The sequence below is a fragment of the Salvelinus fontinalis genome, chromosome 12 (genome assembly GCF_029448725.1).
Source record: "Salvelinus fontinalis isolate EN_2023a chromosome 12, ASM2944872v1, whole genome shotgun sequence".
Taxonomy (NCBI): Eukaryota; Metazoa; Chordata; class Actinopteri; order Salmoniformes; family Salmonidae; genus Salvelinus; species Salvelinus fontinalis.
This window is the reverse complement of record NC_074676.1, coordinates 37,202,483-37,222,982: the sequence shown is the minus strand read 5'-3', so window position 1 is coordinate 37,222,982 and position 20,500 is coordinate 37,202,483. Positions and strand designations below refer to the sequence as shown.

The 20,500-nt window shown below is 41.4% G+C and overlaps 1 protein-coding gene across 1 annotated transcript; it reads left to right on the top strand.

Annotated features, from left to right (window-relative positions):
• Nucleotides 1-1,052: 1,052 nt before the first annotated feature.
• On the top strand, nucleotides 1,053-17,740 carry LOC129867308 (tumor necrosis factor alpha-induced protein 8-like protein 1). Its single transcript, XM_055940625.1, has 3 exons — nucleotides 1,053-1,328; nucleotides 13,222-13,501; nucleotides 13,752-17,740. Exons 2-3 carry the CDS (start codon nucleotides 13,230-13,232, stop codon nucleotides 14,038-14,040), a joined length of 561 nt encoding a protein of 186 aa, XP_055796600.1. The 5' UTR covers nucleotides 1,053-1,328; nucleotides 13,222-13,229; the 3' UTR covers nucleotides 14,041-17,740.
• Nucleotides 17,741-20,500: the final 2,760 nt, after the last annotated feature.

The following is a 20,500-nucleotide window of genomic DNA, read 5'->3' as shown; positions in this document are numbered from 1 at the left end:
GTAAATCGTTATTCGGTCACCTTTCTATGGTTGTTAAAATGTTTTATATAGCATACTTATTAGAAAAATGATCGTGTATATTCAAGCTAAATAGAGTGTGTATCTCTATAGTGTGGCTCAGAGATTAGCTAATGTATCACTGCTTGCTACAGTATCTCGCATTGGTTACAAAATTGCAATATCCAAATGCTCCACTGAACAGCGCTTCTTAACAAGCTTTCTCACTAAATGGCCTACTATTTGCAGGTTGCGGGTGAAGGTAAACTACCTTGTGATAAGGATGACAGTAGGCTAAGCATAAAATGCAATAATATTGACGACTGGATTGCAGAGTACTATGAACTAACTAGGCTATGTAAATGTGGTGCTATTCTATAATATTATGTATTTTAATTTACAATATATGTTTAAAATAGCCCTGTCAAATCTGTCTTGAGTTAGGCCTATTTATATCCATTTACATCCAGACCATAAGAGAAAAATAGTTTGTTGATTGTTTAACACATGTGATTCACAATGAACACCATAACCCTCCGGAATTCCTGCTAAACCCATTCATTCATAGACCGGGGGAAACGGTGCTGTCCGGTCCAGAAAACATCCGCTGTAAAACACCTAGATGTCTAGTTTACTATATCTCGTTCTCTCGCTGTTGTGTGTCCTATATAAATCAATTTTGATCAATAACGTTGCCGAAATCATCTACTGAGGCAATATTTTCCATTAATTAGGTCAAATAATTAATCTTTATGATTTATGATTAAATAATTGTGCCGTCTACTAGCCTTTTTGTGTATGACAAACAACTCATTTTTCCCGATCATTGTTCACATAATGCCATTTCCTTTGGGAAATTTTCAACCTTGGATTTGGGAGCTAGATGAGGCTAATTACTGGAAACCGAATGGGGGCAGCGGATGTTGGGAGTTATAAGGAATTTCCCACAGTATGATTGGTTTGATACATTTTTACTGGGCTCTTCCATTGGTCCAGAGTAACATCAATCTCGAATTTTCGAAATCCCTCAAATTTGAAACTTTTTGTGAGGAGGAGTCAGGTTACACACTCCTGTAACCGAGCTCAGCAGGGAGAGAAGAAACAGTCTTTCAATTATTTACACACCAGTACCTGATACAAAATACAGTTACATGGAAGACAAAGAACCGCAAGTAAAGACGAAGACCCGACTCATGGTGATGTACATGGATTTGCTATGGGTTGCCATAATGAAGACTCGAGATTTTGCCTAGATTAAATTGTCAAATTGTAGCAGCGTAATCCACGGTCCCTTTACTCACCCTCCGTATCCGGTTTGATTTGAACGAAAGGTAAATTCAATTTAGATGGTATTTTAGCCTATGCTTGACCAGTCTTTGAGAAACATTTAACAAATAATAGGTTACATAGTCCTTTGAAACTATACAATGGAGGATGGGAGGTGGCAGAATTGGATAAAGGAAGGCTGAAGCCCAATTTTCCCACAACATTTACATTAGTCATAACTAGAATAGGTAGTGTAATGTCATTCGACCTTAAATGCAATAATAAATCTATATTGTATATTGTATATAAACCTAGTTTGCCAACATAAGATAATTATATTTTTATTTCCTTGTGTTTGGTCAGTATTTTGTGTTTGGTCAGTATTTTGGTTTGACAGTTGTCATTCAAAACGAATACATTTATGATGTGAATGATTTAATCCTTACAAATCCAAATTAATTTAAAAAAATGGTTTACAAATCAATAGTTTTCAATGGAATTCCCCACAAAAGGTGAAGCCTAGTGTTATCATGTTCCTTTCTTGCGTTTCAAACGCCACTGTCGGATTGCAAGCCTTCTTTCCTCCACAAGCCATTTATTTCATCTCTGTATGAAGTGTATATCAAGCGATTTGTTGATGTGCCTGCTTGAGGCCTACTCCGCATCTTACCCCATATAACATACAAAATGTAGCAACAGAAAAGTAGGTTTTTATATGTGACTTTGTTATTATTGAGATAATCGAGATGAAAGCTTTTCTACTAGTATGTGTATGAATACCCTCTATGTATTCTGGCAGGTAGTACACTTTATTATACAGCACTAACTGTTTATGTCACTAGTAAAAGGAGAATCAGAACGTTTTCAGTTTGCATGAATTGCGGTCTTGAATGAGTTGCCTCTTGCAGCTTTAACCAGCTGTGTCTGAAGAAATTATTTATCCAATTGTATTGGTTGCATACACATATTTAGCAGATGTTATTGCGGGTGTAGTGAAATAGTTGTGATATTTATTTATATTGTTTTATTTATGGATTTTGTTTTTCTAAACAATTGTTGCTACCCCACTGTGTATGTGCATCTACGTTGCTACCCTTGCTCATATCACCTCCACCCTACCTGACACCCTAGACCCACTCCAATTTGCCTACTGCCCCAATAGGTCCACAGACGAGGCAATCACACTGAACACTGCCTTAACCCATCTGGACAAGGGGAATACCTATAAGAATGCTGTTCATTGACTACAGCTCAGCATTTAACACCATAGTACCCTCCAATCTCGTCATTAAGCTTGAGATCCTGGGTCTCGACCCCACCCTGTGCAACTGGGTCATGGACTTTCTGACGGGCCAACCCCAGGTGGTTGGGGTAGGAAACATCTCCACCCCGCTGATCATCAACACTGGGGCCCATTCTCAGCCCTCTCCTGTACTCCCTGTTCACCCATGACTGCGTGTCCATGCACGCCTCCAACTCAATCATCAAGTTTGCGGACGACACTACAGTGGTAGGCTTGTATACCAACAATGACGAGACTGCCTACAGGGAGGAGGTGAGGGCCCTCGGAGTGTGGCGTCAGGAAAATAACCTCTCACTCAATGTCAGCAAAACAAAAGAGGTGATCGTGGACTCTAGGAAAAAGCAAAGAGAGCGCCCCCCTATCCACATCGATGTGACGGCAGTGGAGAAGGTGGAAAGTTTTAAGTTCCTCGGCGTACACATCACGGACAAACTTAAATGGTCCACCCACACAGACAACTTGGTGAAGAAGTCGCAACAGCGTCTCTTCAACCTCAGGAGGCTGAAGAAATTTGGCTTGTCACTGAAAACACTCACAAACTTTAAGATGCACAATCGAGAGCATCCTGATGGGCTGTATCACCGCCTGGTACGGCAACTGCTCCGCCCACAACCGTAAGACTCTCCAGAGGGTAGTGCGGTCTGCACAACGCATCACCGGGGGCAAACTACCTGTCCTCCAGGACACCTACAACATCCGGTGTCACAGGAAGGCCATAAAGATCATCAAGGACAACAACCACCCGAGCCACTGCCTGTTCACCCCGCTATCATCCAGAAGGCGAGGTCAGTACAGGTGCACCAAAGCTGGGACCGAGAGACTAAAAAACAGCTTCTATCTCAAGGCCATCAGACTGTTAAACAGCCATCACTAACATTGAGTGGCTGCTGCCAACATACTGACTCAAATCTCTAGCCACTTTAATAATTGGATGTAATAAATGTATCACTAGTCACTTTAAACAATGCCACTTTATATAATGATTACATACCCTACATTACTCATCTCATATACTGTACTCTACAATCTACTGCATCTTGCCTATGCCGCACGGCCATCACTCATCCATATATTTATATGTACATATTCTTATTCATCCCTTTACACTTGTGTGTGTATAAGGTAGTTGTTGTGAAATTGTTAGTGTAGTAATATCTAACAAGTAATCTATCGGAACTAGAAGCACAAGAATTTCGCTACACTCGCATTAACATCTGCTAACCATGTGTATGTGACCAATAAGATTTGATTTGATTTGGCTATGGCTATGGCTGACAAACAAGTGAGTCAGTTACAACTACCGTTTGGTTGCTCGGCTAACTGAGAACCAAGGTCCACTTTGGCCAGGAAGCCAGCTCCAAAATCCTAAACATTAATTGATGTCAAACCTATTTGTCATGATTTCTGACACTCAAGCACTGCTGGAAATGTATGATTATCCCTGTGGAGATGAAAGGTAACTCATTGACAAGAGCAGTACAGAGATGTTTTACCTGATTTACAAGACTGCAAAGTTCAGTTGGCCAGCAGCCTCAGTTGTTACCTAGGAAATATGAAACAGTCTGTGCATGGAAGGGCAGTGAAACCTTCCTAGAAAGAAGACTATATGTGACAGACTAGGGACAAATGACAGAGTATGCCTTTGGGACATTTGTTTCTCTGTGTGTGTGTGTGAATTGTAGGTCCCCACAAGGATTGAAGAACAAAACGTGTGTGTGCCAGGGTTGGGCTCAATAGATAACATGGCGAGGCATAGCTTAACATGACCACGCCCCCGAGTAGGGTACAGACGTGGGGTACTCCCTTTACTCCAATGTTTAATTGTCTACTTTACTCAGAACCTGACTGGCTGTATTATTTTTTTTATCATTACAAACTCAACTAAAAAATAAGCGTCCTCTCACTGTCAACTGCGGTTATTTTCAGCAAACTTAAAGTGCAAATATTTGTATGAACATAAGATTCAACAACTGATACACAAACTGAGCAAGTTCCACAGACATGTCACTAACAAAAATGGAATAATGTGTCCCTGAACAAAGGGGGGGTCAAAATCAAAAATAACAGTCAGTAGCTGGTGTGGCCACCAGCTGCATTAAGTACTGCAGTTCTTCTCCTCCTCTTGGACTGTGCCAGTTCTTGCTGTGAGATGTTACCCCACTCTTCCACCAAGGCACCTGCAAGTTCCTGGACATTTCTAGGGGGAATGGCCCTAGCCCTTACCCTCTAATCCAACAGGTCCCAGACGTGCTCAATGGGATTGAGATCCGGGCTCTTCGCTGGCCATGGCAGAACACTGACATTCCTGTCTTGCAGGAAATCACGCACAGAACAAGCAGTATGGCTGGTGGCATTGTCATGCTGGAGGATCATGTCAGGATGAGCCTGCAGGAAGGGTACCACATGAGGAAGGAGGATGTCTTCCCTGTAAAGCACAGCGGTGAGATTGCCTGCAATGACAACAAGCTCAGTCCGATGATGCTGTGACACACCGCCCCAGACCATGACGGACCCTCCACCTCCAAATCGATCCCGCTCCAGAGTACAGGCCTCGGTGTAACGCTTATTCCTTTGACGATAAATGCGAATCCAACCATCACCCCTGGTGAGACAAAACCGCGACTTGTCAGTGAAGAGCACTTTTTGCCAGTCCTGTCTGGTTCAGCGATGGTGGGTTTGTGCCCTTAGGTGATGTTGCCGGTGATGTCTGGTGAGGACCTGCCTTTCAACAGGCCTACAAGCCCTCAGTCCAGCCTCCCTCAGCCTATTGCGGACAGTCTGAGCACTGATGGAGGGATTGTGCATTCCTGGTGTAACTCAGGCAGTTGTGGTTGCCATCCTGTCCCGCAGGTGTGATGTTCGAATGTACCGATCCTGTGCAGGTGTTGTTACACGTGGTCTGCCACTGTGAGGATGATCAGCTGTCCGTCCTGTCTTTAGGCATCTCATAGTACGGACTTTGCAATTTATTGCCCTGGCCACATCTGCAGTCTTCATGCCTCCTTGCAGCATGCCTAGGGCAGGGTCACGCAGGGACCCTGGGCATCTTTCCTTTGGTGTTTTTCAGAGTCAGTAGAAAGGCCTCTTTAGTGTCCTTAGTTTTCATAACTGTGACCTTAATTGCCTACTATCTAAGCTGTTAGTGTCTTAACGACCGTTCCACAGGTGCATGTTCATTAATTGTTTATGGTTCATTGAACAAGCATGGGTAACAGCGTTTAAACCCTTTATAATGAAGATCTGAGAAGTTATTTGGATTTTTACGAATTATCTTTGAAAGACCTGGTCCTGAAAAAGGGACGTTTTCTTTTTTTGCCGAGTTTTGGATATGCTTGGTTGGTTGTTTCTTAACGTACTTCCATGTCATTTTAATCAAAAACTACATCATACCTGAACCTGAACCCACTTTGAAGCAAATGTAAAAATGTTAGCATTAACAGAAACTGTAGCGTTGACTGTATGTCACCATTATCAGCCAAAGAGCCGATTCCAATGGACTTTCTTCAACTAGCTAACTTACCCTGATTTTATAACTAGGATGCCGAAAAGTTCTTGCACACCGTTTTGTTTGAACAATAGTAGGAGAAAAGACCACCAAATCAACCCTTACAAAAAAGATAGCCTTTTTGTAACTGCAGTCGACTGGGGTATTTTGGATGCAGAAATTGCAGAATCACTGCAGTTATACTGCACTCTAACTGCAGTTAAGTGCAAAATTACTGCAGTAAAAAATACTGCACTCTGGCTGCAATCTTTTTTCGTAAGAAAAGTTTCAACTGCCCAAGGACTAGGATAAACGAACCGCTTGGTTTCAGGCTATATGCCGCGATGATGATGATGATGGAAATATGTAGGCTCTGGTTACGCAATACATTTGTGAGTTCAAAGCACTTAATTCATGGTAAATCACCAGCTAATGCTTCTTTGTAGCTATGTGTATTGCCTGTGTAAACCTGGAAATTCCACCAAGTAGGTGTAGATTTTGCCATAGGCTATTTTGGGCCATTTGGTAGGGTTGTCTGCACAGCTGGTCTCAGGCAAGTGGAAAGTACATATAGGAAGTCCTAAATACCTAAACCGTTCAAAGGCAGGCAAAGACGGGAAGTAGTTACGCGGCATATGTAAGTCTAGCGATTTAGATTGAGATTAACTTCTTTCACACGCCAGCCAGTTAATGTCAATTAACCTGAGGAAAAAGCTAGATTTAAAGAAATGGAGATGTACAGTACCAGTCAAAAGGTTTGGACACACCTACTCATTCAAGGGTTTTTATTTTTATTTTTACTATTGTAGAATAATAGTGAAGACATCAAAACTATGAAATAACACACAGAATCATGTAGTAACCAACAAAGTGTTAAACAAATCAAAAAATATTTGAGATTTTTCAAATAGCCACCCTTTGCCTTGATGACAGCTTTGCATACTCTTGGCATTCTCTCAACCAGCTTCAGGAGGTAGTTACCTGAAATGCATTTAAATTAACAGGTGTGCCTTAATTTGGGGAATTTCTTTCTTTCTTAATGCGTTTGAGCCAAGCAGTTGTGTTGTGACAAGGTAGGGGTGGTATACAGAAGATGGCCCTGTGTGGTAAAAGACCAAGTCCATATTATGGCAAGAACCGCTCAAATAAGCAAAGAGAAACGACAGTCCATCATTACTTTAAGCCAAGAACTTTGAAAGTTTCTTCAAGTGCAGTTGCAAAAACCATCAAGCGCTATGATGAAACTGGCTCTCATGAGGACTGCCACGGGGAAGGAAGACCCAGAGTTACCTCTGCTGCAGAAGAAAAGTTCATTAGAGTTACCAGCCTCAGATATTGCAGCCCAAATAAATGCTTAACTGTTCAGAGGAGACTGCGTGAATCAGGCCTTCATGGTTGAAGGACACCAATAAGAAGATTTGCTTGGGCCAAGAAACACGAGCAATAGACATCAGTCCTTTGGTCTGATTAGTCCAAATTTTAAGATTTTTGGTTCCAACCGCTGTGTCTTTGAGACACAGAGTAGGTGAATGGATGATCTTTGCATGTGTAGTTCCCACCGTGAAGCATGGAGGAAGAGGCGTGGGGCTGGTGACACTGTATGTGATTTATTTAGAATTCAAGGCACACTTAACCAGCATGGCCAACACAGCATTCTGCAGTGATACGCCATCCCATCTGGTTTGGCCTTAGTCCCACTATCATTTGTTTATCAACAGGACAATGATCCACACAGCCTGGAGGTGTGTTAAAGGCTATTTGACCAAGAAAGAGAGTGATGGAGTGCTGCATCAGATGACCTGGCCTCCACAATCACCCAACCTCAACCCATTGAGATGGTTTGGGATGAGTTGGACCGCAGAGTGAAGGAAAAGCAGCCAGCAAGTGCTCAGTGCATGTGGGAACTCCTTCAAGACTGTTGGAAAGTTTTCCAGGTGAAGCTGGTTGAGAGAATGCCAAGAGTGTGCAAAGCTGTCATCAAGGCAAAGGTGCCTAATTTTGAAATCTAAAATATTTTGATTTGTTTAACATTTTTGAGGTTACTACATGATTCCATATGTGTTATTTCATAGTTTTGATATCTTCACTATTATTTTACAATTTAGAAAATAGAAAAAATAAAGAAACCCTTGAATGAGAAGGTGTTAACTTTTTTGACTGGTACTGTAAGTATAATGCGACAGCTTTACTAGCTTTACTGTCCGTGTTAGCAGGTCAAGTAACGCATTAGTGGCAGAATACATATCATGCAAATAATTTGTTGTTGTGACAGCCAAGTATGTTAATAACAACACGTGAAAACGTTTATTGAATCGACAAAAAAAGTGTCCATTTGTTTAGGATGATGCCATATTTAGGATAATTACATGGGAGTAATGGGAGGACCCTACTCTGTACCCTACTCGGGGGTGTGGTCATGTTAATCCACACCTCGCCATGTGTCTATATTCCAAATTTTGTTAAAATTTGAATTGACCACACCCACAGGATTTTGTGTGGTAGGAAATAAAATGTTGTGCTATTCAAAGAAATTCCACTCAATCATAGATGGGTTGGCTGTCAACGTCACCAAAGCAATGCTTCCATGGGGCAGAAGTATATTAGTTGTGATTCTGGATGGCCAGATGGCTAACAACAATGACAAACTGCCATGTGGGGAATCATAAGTTGCTCGTTTCAGCTAGTTTTATCTTGTTCTTGATACTATGTCCTGTTTTGACTGATTTCATGTCAATGCTAAAATTTGCTAGCTAACCAACAACTGTAACGAACAATGTATTTGAGAGACAACAAGTGCTCATTTTGAAAATGTATTTATTATTTCAATATACATTGGAGACAAAATATAATTGACATGTTCTTAAGTCTAAGCCAACCCTGTCTGTTTTGCCCCATAGTTGCACACGCGTCGGTTTTGTTGCTAAACAACCAGCCCGTCTATAGAACATGAGTTTCATTGAATCTAACAGGTCACACTTCCAAAGAATATATAACTTTTCTCAGGAAGCAATGTTCATATACTTTTAACCTTAGTGCTTAGAATAGCCAATTAGATGTTCACTGTCCATTTGATTTGTTTGGCTTGTTTTTGAAGGCTTCAAGGTCAACTTGAGGGTTAAACTAATGCATTCTGAGATGTAGTATTTTTCCCATATTTAATGAAATATGCGAATATTCAAAGTTATTATTATAAGGTTTTGTTTTCCTTGATCATTTATTTTAAGTTTCAACAATATTTTCTATGCATGTATATAATGTGTTTTATGTACAGTATATTTGTATAGACTGCACCTAATATAGACTATAAGAGGCATTTCACTATATTCCATTTCCTTTTTAATTCGAATTGCAATTCTGGATTCTGTTTACTACTTAAATTTGAATTTTATTGGAATTTGAGGTATTTTCAATTCTGAATTGAGCCCACACTCGTGTGTGTGTGAGAGATGTGTGTCTTTGATCGCTTATCAGTCGGTCAATAAAACACTTTTTTGATGTAAAACTCCTTTGTAGGCATGCCATGTTTCCTCAAAGTCCATGTGGTGGTGCCATTGTCAAAAACTGATAACAGGCGAGTTAGTCATCCACAAGTCATCTACCTTTATCTATGGGTCTATTGTTTTAAACTGGTTTCGGCTTGTATTTACTTTCAACCTACTCAATATAATGTTAATGCAATGTCATGTCTATGACAAGGATACCATTGTTGCATCACACCTGCACATATTCTTTTTTAGTTGCACATACAGTACCCTATCCATTCACATTTGTCATAATATTTTCCACCATTTGTCCCTGATGTTGTTTGACCCCTCAGCCAGGTCCCACATTTCCTGGTTCACCGGTGGCATCAAGGCAGACTTCTCTTACCCTGGTCTATTTTTTCAAATTGGTCATATGAATTATTAATCTGTGATCCATTTAATGCTGCCACGTTAATTATTAATCCCGCAGCAGGCTCTTTCAGATCTGAGAAGACTATAAAAAAGGGACTGTCTCCCCCTTAGGCACTGTGCACAACCCCTGATACTGTGTGGGAGGATGATGGAGCGACACACACACAAACACACACTGATACACACATCACAGCCATACAAAACTGAGTTCCCAGCACTCATCAGCGCCTCCACTGTTATGCAACAGCTCAAGAGTAGGAGAGATTAGAGGACAGTAGGAGAGTAAGAGAGAGGAGTAAAAACTACACTTGATGAAATTGTAGCAGGCAGTAATCCTAATTGATCCTGTTCATTACCAGAAAGAATAAATGTTTCATGTGAAGAGCTGATTGTGAGGTGATCAGTTCAGACCCAACACAAAGCACGGATACATTTTACATAACCATTGTGCATTGTCTCTTATTGTAGATAAGGGTGATGTCATACATTTCTGTAAATCTAAGTTGCTGAGACATGTTACAATACTAAAGAAGTGTGTGGGGATTTCCCCCTATTTTGAATTAATGTTATACATGTAGGGTAGGCTATGCAATCGGAATTATAAGCAAGCCACACAGCCTAAAACATATTATTCACTCTTGAATAATATAAACTCTTGTTCAAAGTTATATAGTTACAGTATTTCCAGACATGCTTGCTTAGCTATTCCACCTTGATCTTTTGAAGTAGTTTCACAGAAATGTCTATACAGGTTTCTGCCAGCCAATCTAGTTTTGATTTGGGGGAGCAGTATTGAGACTGGGTGGGGATTCATATCATCTTCCCTGAGGCTTAGGAGAGGGGTGGGGCCTGAGGCAGAGTGGACAGGAAAGGGAGCTCCAGGTGTATCCAATCATTGGTCCTCTCTCACCTGACCCAATCATACTAGCCTGACAGACTTTCAGACACATGTTTGGCCATCATACCTCCAGTCCCTTTCTGAGCCACTCTGCACACCCAGCATTGAGCCTCTGGAGGCCACTTTTCACCTGCAGGAGGGTAAGTGCTTCTGGGGACGCCGGCCAGTCCGAGTCCCTGGCTGCCAAAGAGGCCCAGGGTCGTGTTTCATTTCCATGAGTCATGTTTACCTACCTGTTCTACTTTGACTGAGGTCTTGTTTTTTTAAACTATATAGTTTAAGCACTCTCTGGATTACACTGCACTGATGTTGGTTTAAGTAAATCCAGTTGATATGCCAGCACTTTGTCTCTCATTCCAGAGTGCCTGCCCAGCTCAAAGAAAACCAGTATTAATTGCTCTGTTGTATGTGGGATATATATATATTGGCTGAACACACAGTAATGTTGTCACTGTCATGTCTCGTTCTGTTTTCAATCCATTCCAGCAGCGCCAATATAAATAGTGCTGAGATGGGATCCAAGCTTGGCCAAGCTTTCCCTGCCTGGGCCCAGTTCACACAGCAGCTTATATTTGGCCATAACTCCCACTGCACAGTTACAAGGCAGGAGTCCTTGATAGAAAAGTGTTTCATCATTCTAAGCGCTTGTCCTTTCATGACGCCTCCCATCTCGTGAGAGAGACAGTAAGACAGTAGGGTGTAGGGAGAGAGGATCTCCCTACATTTGTGATTGCCAGCTCCAGGAAGAATTTGTTGTCTTTCTTTGGCTTTGAGGAAAACTACAGACGCTCCTGAGTATCCATCACATCTGAATTTAAGTTTTCATTCACTGTGGTGAAAGACAAATACAGGCTTTTTTCTTTTTACTTCTTCACAGCAGTATTAGTCATCACAGCCACTGACTCCATTAAAGTTATTCTCTTTGACAGGAGAGAAATCTAATGAGCCCCCTGAAAATCACTTCACTCTCCAGGCTCTGAAAGGTTTCTTTTTAATCCACTGAATCAGTTTTTTCATACTTCCAGCAGAGAGAGGCTTGTGAACTTTGATTTCTTTGCGCAGTGTCGCAAGCTGTACTTGTCTCTATCCTCAAAGCATCTCTGTTCAGATTCTCATTGACACATTGTGATTGAATGTAGCAGGCAAAGTGGTGTTTTTCTTTACATCCCTCTGACAATGTTGTAGGGAAAGCTTGTCTTTGGTTTCTGACGTGGGTACTCCCTTGGAAGAAAAAGCGTCCCGCTGAAACTCGAAGGAGACCAATTGTTATTCTTGGAGAGACAATGCGGCTTGGAGTAGAATCACATGAGTCACATAGCAGGCACATTTTCATTCTGCAGTCGGTCAGCTGCTTTACAGTAATAATACTTAGCAGATATTACTGTTGGTAAATATGAGCATTTGGATTAGCATCCAGTCACATTTAGGATTTTAATAAAGGTTTTATGTTTTAATCTTGGAGGGAGTAATGATTGCTAGGATATGCTAGAGATGGGTACAGATCTAGGCTCAGCTTACCTTCCCTAACTTATAACTTTAGCCTTTGGGGGGTAAAATGAGCCGCTGACCTTGGCTCCGTCTCTAGAGGTAACCTCATCTTACTTGCTTAGGGATTAAGACAGGCTGAACCTGAACCTGTCATTCCTGGGTTCTTGTTGCGGAGCTACTGCAGTACTGTCGGGCCCGGGAACGGGCTCATCTGTCTGAGGAAATGCAGAAGATATGAAAGCCTGTGTCCCCCTGACCCATTGTTTATGAGCTGACACAATGTGTTGAGGCTTCCTCTGAGTCATTGTGCTTTGGCAGGCAACACCCACAGCTCGGAGCTAGCCTCCTCAAATGTGCACACGTACGCTATAGCCCATCCTCACACATAAACCTCTTTTTTTCTAAATGTGGATTCAGCCAGTAGCTGCAGAGACAGTCCTATCATTGGCTGCTTTGCAGAACTGCAGTGAGTCTCATCACTCCTACATGATGTCATTCTTGTATCTTAGATTCTATTTTAATTGGTGACTGGGTCTTTATGTCCCATGACATAGTTATACTAAGGGATTGCACACCGGTAGCAAGACTCTTCAATGCCTTCATTCAGATGAGAAAATGAAATAATTAAATGTGATAATTTGCATAAACAGTTCATTGACTGTCTGCAGTATGTTTCCTCAAATTATTAATTCTGCATGATCTGCTGGTGCTAGAAATGCAAAAGGCAAATATGGGTTTCCCATATGTTGTTAGGAATGCATCCAAATAAACATCTGTTATTTCCTCTCTGTACAGTATATAATTAAGAAGGAAGAAAATCCACCATCGGGTTTCAGTGAGTGTGCATCTGTATGACCCAAATCTCTTTTCTCCTTCTCTCGCCCTACAGACGTCATTATGGACTCCTTCAGTACTAAGAGCCTGGCCCTTCAGGCCCAGAAGAAGCTGATGAGCAAGATGGCCACCAAGAGCATGGCTAACCTCTTCATCGACGACACCAGCAGCGAGGTGCTGGACGAGCTCTACCGCGTCACGAAGGAGTACACGCGCAACCGCAAGGAGGCCCAGAAGATCATCAAGAACCTTATCAAGATGGTGGTGAAGCTGGGAGTCCTCTACCGCAACAACCAGTTCAGCGGGGAGGAGCTGGTGCTGGTTGAGAGCTTCAGGTAGATTATGCTATATGATTATATTATGGCAATAGAGAGCATTAACAGGGTTATAATGGTCTTTGATTAAGGGTTGCCAGCCATGGTTGTTGAGGGCTAATTAGCACGGGTTTTTATTCCAGCCCTGATAAAAATAATCATTGTTTTGGGCTTGAACAAAAGCTGTGGCCCTCAGATAAATGGCATGTGGTTTGCCAGCTACTGTAGTTAAGCCATCATGCATAACAACTCTACTGTGTCCCCTTTCCAGGAAGAAGGTCCACACACTGGCTATGACGGCTGTCAGCTTTCACCAGATCGAGTTCACGTTCGACCGGCGCGTGATGAGCGCCATCCTGAACGAGTGCCGCGAGCTGCTGCACCAGGCCATCAACCGCCACCTGACGGCCAAGAGCCACTCGCGGGTCAACCACGTGTTCAACCACTTTGCCGACTGTGACTTCCTCGCGGCGCTCTATGGGCCGTCTGAGGTGTACCGCGGCCACCTGCAGAGGATCTGTGACGGCGTCAACAAGATGCTGGACGAGGGCAACCTTTGACCTCTCCCCAGGACCCTTTGACCCCTCCCCCATTAACCTTTTGAGGCATTACCTGGTGGTGTGAAATCCACCACGTGGTTGCCTTATTGGCTTGTTTTGTTTTTTTAAGAGACTGACGTTATGCATATTGTATGTGGACATTTACAGTTGATGTCGGAAGTTTACATACACTTAGGTTGGAGTCATTAACTTGTTTTTCAACCACTCCACAATTTTCTTGTTAACAAATTATAGTTTTGGCAAGTCGGTTAGGACATCAAAGTAATTTTTCCAACAATTGTTTACTGACAGATTATTTCACTTAATTCACTGTCACAATTTCTGTGGGTCAGAAGTTTACATACACTAAGTTGACTGTGCCTTTATACAGCTTGGGAAATTCCAGAAAATTATGTTATGGCTTTAGAAGCTTCTGAATGGCTAATTGACATCATTTGAGTCAATTGGAGTTGCACCTGTGGATGTATTTCAAGGCCTACCTTGAAACTCGGTGCTGCTTTGCTTGACATCATGGGAAAATCAAAAGAAATCAGCCAAGACCTCAGAAACAAGTTAGACCTCCACAAGTCTGGTTCATCCTTGGGAGCAATTTCCAATCGCCTGAAGGTACCACGTTCATCTATACAAACAACAGTACACAAGTATAAACACCATGGGACCACACAGCCGTCAAACGGCTCAGGAAGGAGACGCGTTCTGTCTCCTAGAGATTAACGTACTTTGGTGCGAAAAGTGCAAATCATTCCTAGAACAACAGCAAAGGACCATGTGAAGATGCTGGAGGAAACTGGTACAAAGTATCTATATCCACAGTAAAACGAGTCTTATATCGACATAACCTGAAAGGCCGCTCAGCAAGGAAGAAGCCACTGCTCCAAAACCGCCATAAAAAAGCCAGACTACGGTTTGCAACTGCACATGGGGACAAAGATGGTACTTTTTGGAGAAATGTCCTTTGGTCTGATGAAACAAAAATAGAACTGTTTGGCCATAATGACCGTTGTTTTGTTTGGAGAATAAAGGGGGAGGCTTGCAAGCCGAAGAACACCCTCCCAACCGGGACGCACGAGGGTGGCAGCATCATGTTGTGGGGGTGCTTTGCTGCAGGAGGGACTGGTGCACTTCACAAAATAGATGGCGTCATGAGGAAGGACAATTATGTGGATATATTGAAGAAACATCTCAAGACATCAGTCAGGAAGTTAAAGCGTGGTTGCAAATGGGTCTTCCTAATGGACAATGACCCCAAGCATACTTCCAAAGTTGTGGCAAAATGGCTTAAGGACAACAAAGTCCAGGTATTGGAGTGGCCATCAGAAAGCCCTGACCTCAATCCTATAGCAAAATTGTGGGCAGAACTGAAAAAGCGTGTGCGAGCAAAGAGGCCTACAAACCTGACTCAATTGCACCAGCTCTGTCAGGAGGAATGGGCCAAAATTCACACAACTTATTGTGGGAAGCTTGTGGAAGGCTACCCATAACGTTTGACCCAAGTTAAACAATTTAAAGGCAATGCTACCAAATACTAATTGAGTGCATGTAAACTTCTGACCCACTGGGAATGTGATGAAAGAAATAGAAGCTGAAATAAATAATTCTCTCTACTATTATTCTGACATTTAACGTTCTTAAAATAAAGTGGTGATCCTACCTGACCTAAGACGGGGATTTTTTACTAGGATTAAATGTCAGGAATTGTGATAGAGTTTAAATGTATATGGCTAAGGTGTATGTAAACTTCCGACTTCAACTGTACTTTGTTTTCTTGTGTGTCCTTCCGACATTACTGTACAACACTGAAGGATGCTGTCGTTAGTCCGAAGTTTCTTCAAGCTTCTTTATTTAAAGTAAAAACATCGACCTCTCCAGTGAATGTAGAACACAAGCTCTTGTCAATCATTTCTGGACTGAGGACTTCACCAGTGCCTTGGCAATGTCTTTTTTTCCTATATAGACCAAGGGGTGTCTGTTCCCCCTGGCAACAAGGCATCCAACCACAGCGTAAAGGTCGTATGTGTGAGTGGTGAATTGAATGAGCTGAAATGCTTTTAGAGCAAAAGAAAGAGGACAATTATAGATTTTAACCTTCTTCAGGACAACTATAAGGGACTCTGTACTTAGAAACAGGAGTGCTACTTGAGGTTAAACAAGCACTGTAGTTTGTTTGTAATAAACATTCTAGTGAAAATCATGAGCTGATGCACACCCAAAAATATTTGTAGATTTGCAGAGGTGTTACTTATTTTTATGTCACAGTTAACATAAGACCAATAATCCAGATTCAGCATCACTTTAACACTCATACCACCATCCACATAGCCTCCATATCCTAAGGAAGTCTGTACTGTGTTTGGATCAAAATACCTGTATTGCCTGCTTTGGCCCCAATAACCTGTGTTTTTTATTTTTATTGCAGCCACACCAAAGCGTGGGTCATGGGGATATAAACATGGAGGGAGTTGATTTGTGCTGTGAGTCCTTATTGTCACTGAGCTGCTGACTCATCAGCTCTTTAACCTCATCTGAGCTGTACAGAACCCACCGCCCAGAAAATACTTTGATTTCTGTAAAGAATGTCTCTGCACAGGCGAGAGACTCCATGTACAGTCATGTTAATGAATGGAGGATATGGGAAAGGGAAGTAGCTTCCTAGATGAGGTTCTCTTTGTTGGTGAGATCTAGGCTGTTTCGTCACATAGCAGAGGGAGAGACCGGGTATTATAGATTAGAGCAGAGACCAAAACAATACCTGATTGTACCTTCCATGATTCCATATAATGAATCCTCTACTCTGTGCCAATAATACAGATAATCCACTTGGCTCCAACACCCCATCCCCATTTAATGTGATTGAGATCCCCATCTCTGCTTGATGCAAGTCCTATTTGGGGTGAAGTTTTTTTGTCTTTTTTATGAACAATTTAAATTGTTATTTAGAGTTATATACTACAATCCTGCACATAATGTATGTTCTTTTTCTTTATCTAGACCTATCTCTGCGTGTTTGTATGGCTGAGCTTGTCTAGGAGACAGTTTGTGCTGTGGCCTCATTTAGTATTCTCAGTGACCGTGTATACCTGTGAGGAGCAGCAGCAGAGTTGTAATGAGCACTGTGTCCTCCAGGATCTACTCTGTCACAGAAACCTCCATCTTCTGTACTCTAGCAGCTTTGCCAAAGAGGAAAGCAATCTCACAATTGTGAAAATGATATTTTCTAAAGGAACATTACTAAGGAAAACAGTATGCACAAGATGATGAATGTCATGTTTTCAAATTTTACATTACGTTTTTTTCCGTAACTTTTGTGTTGTCTCCATTTTGACTTAATCCTCCTACGTCTGGGGGAGATGTAGTAAGTGAATGCTCACAGGACTAGAACATTGAAGTCCTAGAATATTTGAGCTAGCTTAGAACTTAAATGTCAAAGATTCCATTCTTCCCAATATCAACACTTCTCAGGGTTAAGTCTTAGAGAGCTTGTACTCATGAAAAACTTCATGAAACAATTTGACCAATTTGGCTTCATACATTTCAGATAAGCTCACGAGTCTTAAGTCATGTAATATTTTTACCGTTGGATTGTGAAATTGGATTGTGATGTACATATTGTTTTAGTGTCCCTTCTCCCTTACTAGATATGATAAATATAAATGAATACTCTTTTTTAAATCAATAAATTCTTTGTCTTTTCTTGATTGAAGCACCAGTCTCTTTCCAGCTCGATGCTAAATTTCAGCAGCTAGATCAGAATGTAATCTGTGTGCGTCTGACCTGGATTGGGTCAGCCAAATCCCTTCTGCCTGGTCAGGACATTGTTAGGCTTGTGTTTACTTTAGGAACATGGCTAACTTCCTATTTGACAAACAATTTTGTTTTTGTGCATTTTTTTTCTTGAACTTAATTTCCAAACGGACATGCCCAGGTCAAAGGTGAAGGTGGAGGCCAATAGCGTGGAAATTAAGCGTTTCCACTCAGAATTGACATGGCTACAGTAATTCTTTACATTGGTCAGGATTCAGGAAATGTTCTATCAGCTTGTGAATGGAAAGGTCAAAGCTCAAATCAAGCTCAAATGCCAGCTGTGTGAATTCATTTGTAGCTATTGGTTTTGATCATTTCCGAAAGACAGTGTCAGGATAGATTATCCGGTCTAGCTATTTTTGACAAAGAAATGATTGTAAAGACTTACGTGTACTGGTAAGTGGCCAATCATTTTCTGAATCATTATCATGATAAGAAACATAATGGTCTCTTCAGGGTGGACAGAGGAGACATCGAAGCCTCACAGAAAATGGGTGGCACACATTTCTAAAGGTTTCTGTAATACTTATTTATTTTAGTCAGTCCAGTTGATTAGTCCAGTGTGGCTTGCTTTAATGGTCAGGCTAAAATGTTTACTTTGAAACTGCCAGTCCCTGACTTGTTTATCAAAGTGGATATTAATGTAAACTTTAATACATTTTTGTATGAAGCCGCCTTCCATTGGGGCATGACAATAATGTTTACATAATGAGCCAGCTATGAAGGAGAAGTGCTGCATCTTAAAAAGGAGGAAAGCTGAACACAGGAGGTTGGTGGCACCTTAATTGGGGAGGATGGTCTTGTGGAAATGGCTGGAGCGGAATATGTGGAATGGCCATTCCATTTACTCTGTTCCAGAGATTATCATGAGCCATCCTCCCCTCAGCAGCCCCTGCTGAACAGTGCAGGCCTGTGAAGACATTAGTCAGTCCACTCACATTCACTCAATCCATGTGTTAACTATACTGTATGTATGGAAAGAGTCTATCTACCCCAACCCTGTCCCAATTACCAGACACACCACAGGTTGACATCCTTATGAACTGCATCCATAAAGATAGGTTTTTAAAGGTCCACATCACTCCAAATAATGTTTTCAGATCTCAAAAGCGGTTCAATGTTGTGATCATGTCCCACATATCCATGGTGTAGATCCAGCTATGCCTCAATATCAAATGAATGGGAAAGATGGGCAGCATCTAATTTTACAGATTTATTCAGTGCTTATCGTTTCCATTTATGGATCAGAATGTGGTATCATTAATTCAAAAAATGGTTATGCACCAGCAGTATTGTCTCTTATACAGTATACAGGTGAATCTCAGAAATCCACAAAGCACTTTACTTGATTTTAATGTATGCGGTAAATGGCACAATACACTGTATGGCAACGTTCCAGTTCATTTGCTGAATTGTTCTTGAGTTTCATCTGTTTTTGCACAAATAAAATGAAATATATAAGTATGTAATAATTTCCTTTTTCAGAATCAGACCTGCCTAATTCTCATTTACAACATTTGTTTTTGTGTTTAATCGGCTAAATTACACATTCTGTTAACATATGACCCCAAAGTTATCTGTCTTGCAATTTTTATTCTGACATTTCAGATTTACATATTAAGTAGTTTGGTAGTAGTGATCTACTTTTTCAAAGTATATTTTTCTTAAGGGTAGCTTAACTTCTTCCAGTGTAAAGTAATTGGTAGCTCGGTAAACTATATATTTTTTAGAGTAGCTTCCCCAACACTGAGTTTCATACATGCTTGAGTTTCTTTTGTCAGTAGATCCAGGGTTAGAAAACTGCTATATTTGTCATTCATTTGTATTCCCTTCACATCCAGAACTCTTTGCCTCATCCTGTATGCTTAAAGAGGCTCTCCCCTCTGGCAAGTGGAGCTATGACAGTTACCTGGGACTTGAAGTCTTTCAAACCCTCTTTTCTCTTGCTCTGGTGAATCCTCTGAGTGCACCTGACTGACGTGTTATTTCAAAGATGAAAGCCGAAAGACATCAAAAGGGAAAACAATGTAAAAAATACACAACAGACTGAAGCATGCTGTTCTTTTACACGGTGGTAAGACCTCATGCTGGACTCAGGAATGCCAGTGCTTTAATGAGAACTGAGGGAGTTGACTCACTATGTTTTTTTCCTGCAATGTAGTCAGTCATTCTCTAAGAGAGCAAAAATATATATATATTTCAATAGTTCCTATAGTGTATTGCACTTGAAGCATCTCTGCTGTTTAAAAGGCTATAGTTCTAAAGTTACCAAAATGCCCTTAGGGGCTTCAGACTGTGACAACACCTTTTTCACAGAGCTTTGACAACATATGGGGTCTGTCCAGACGACAATCTCCGCCACACGCTTACATAACGCTGCTTCTGCTTCTCTCTGGCGCTGTGCTGTGTAGACAGAGACAGAAGCTCCACCAGGATATATAGCTAGTCTACTGTGGCTCTGTTACTATGTAGTGCCTGTAAAGTTGTGGTGGCTCTATAAGGACAGACATTACCATAATGTAATGGATGGAGTGAAGGTCTCCAACTGGGCTCCACCGTACGTCGACTGCTGTTAGACGAGCAACAGCGACAGGTACTTATTATTCCACATTGACTTTCAAATGAGCTACCATTGTGCATTTTCGCAGCCTGGACGTTA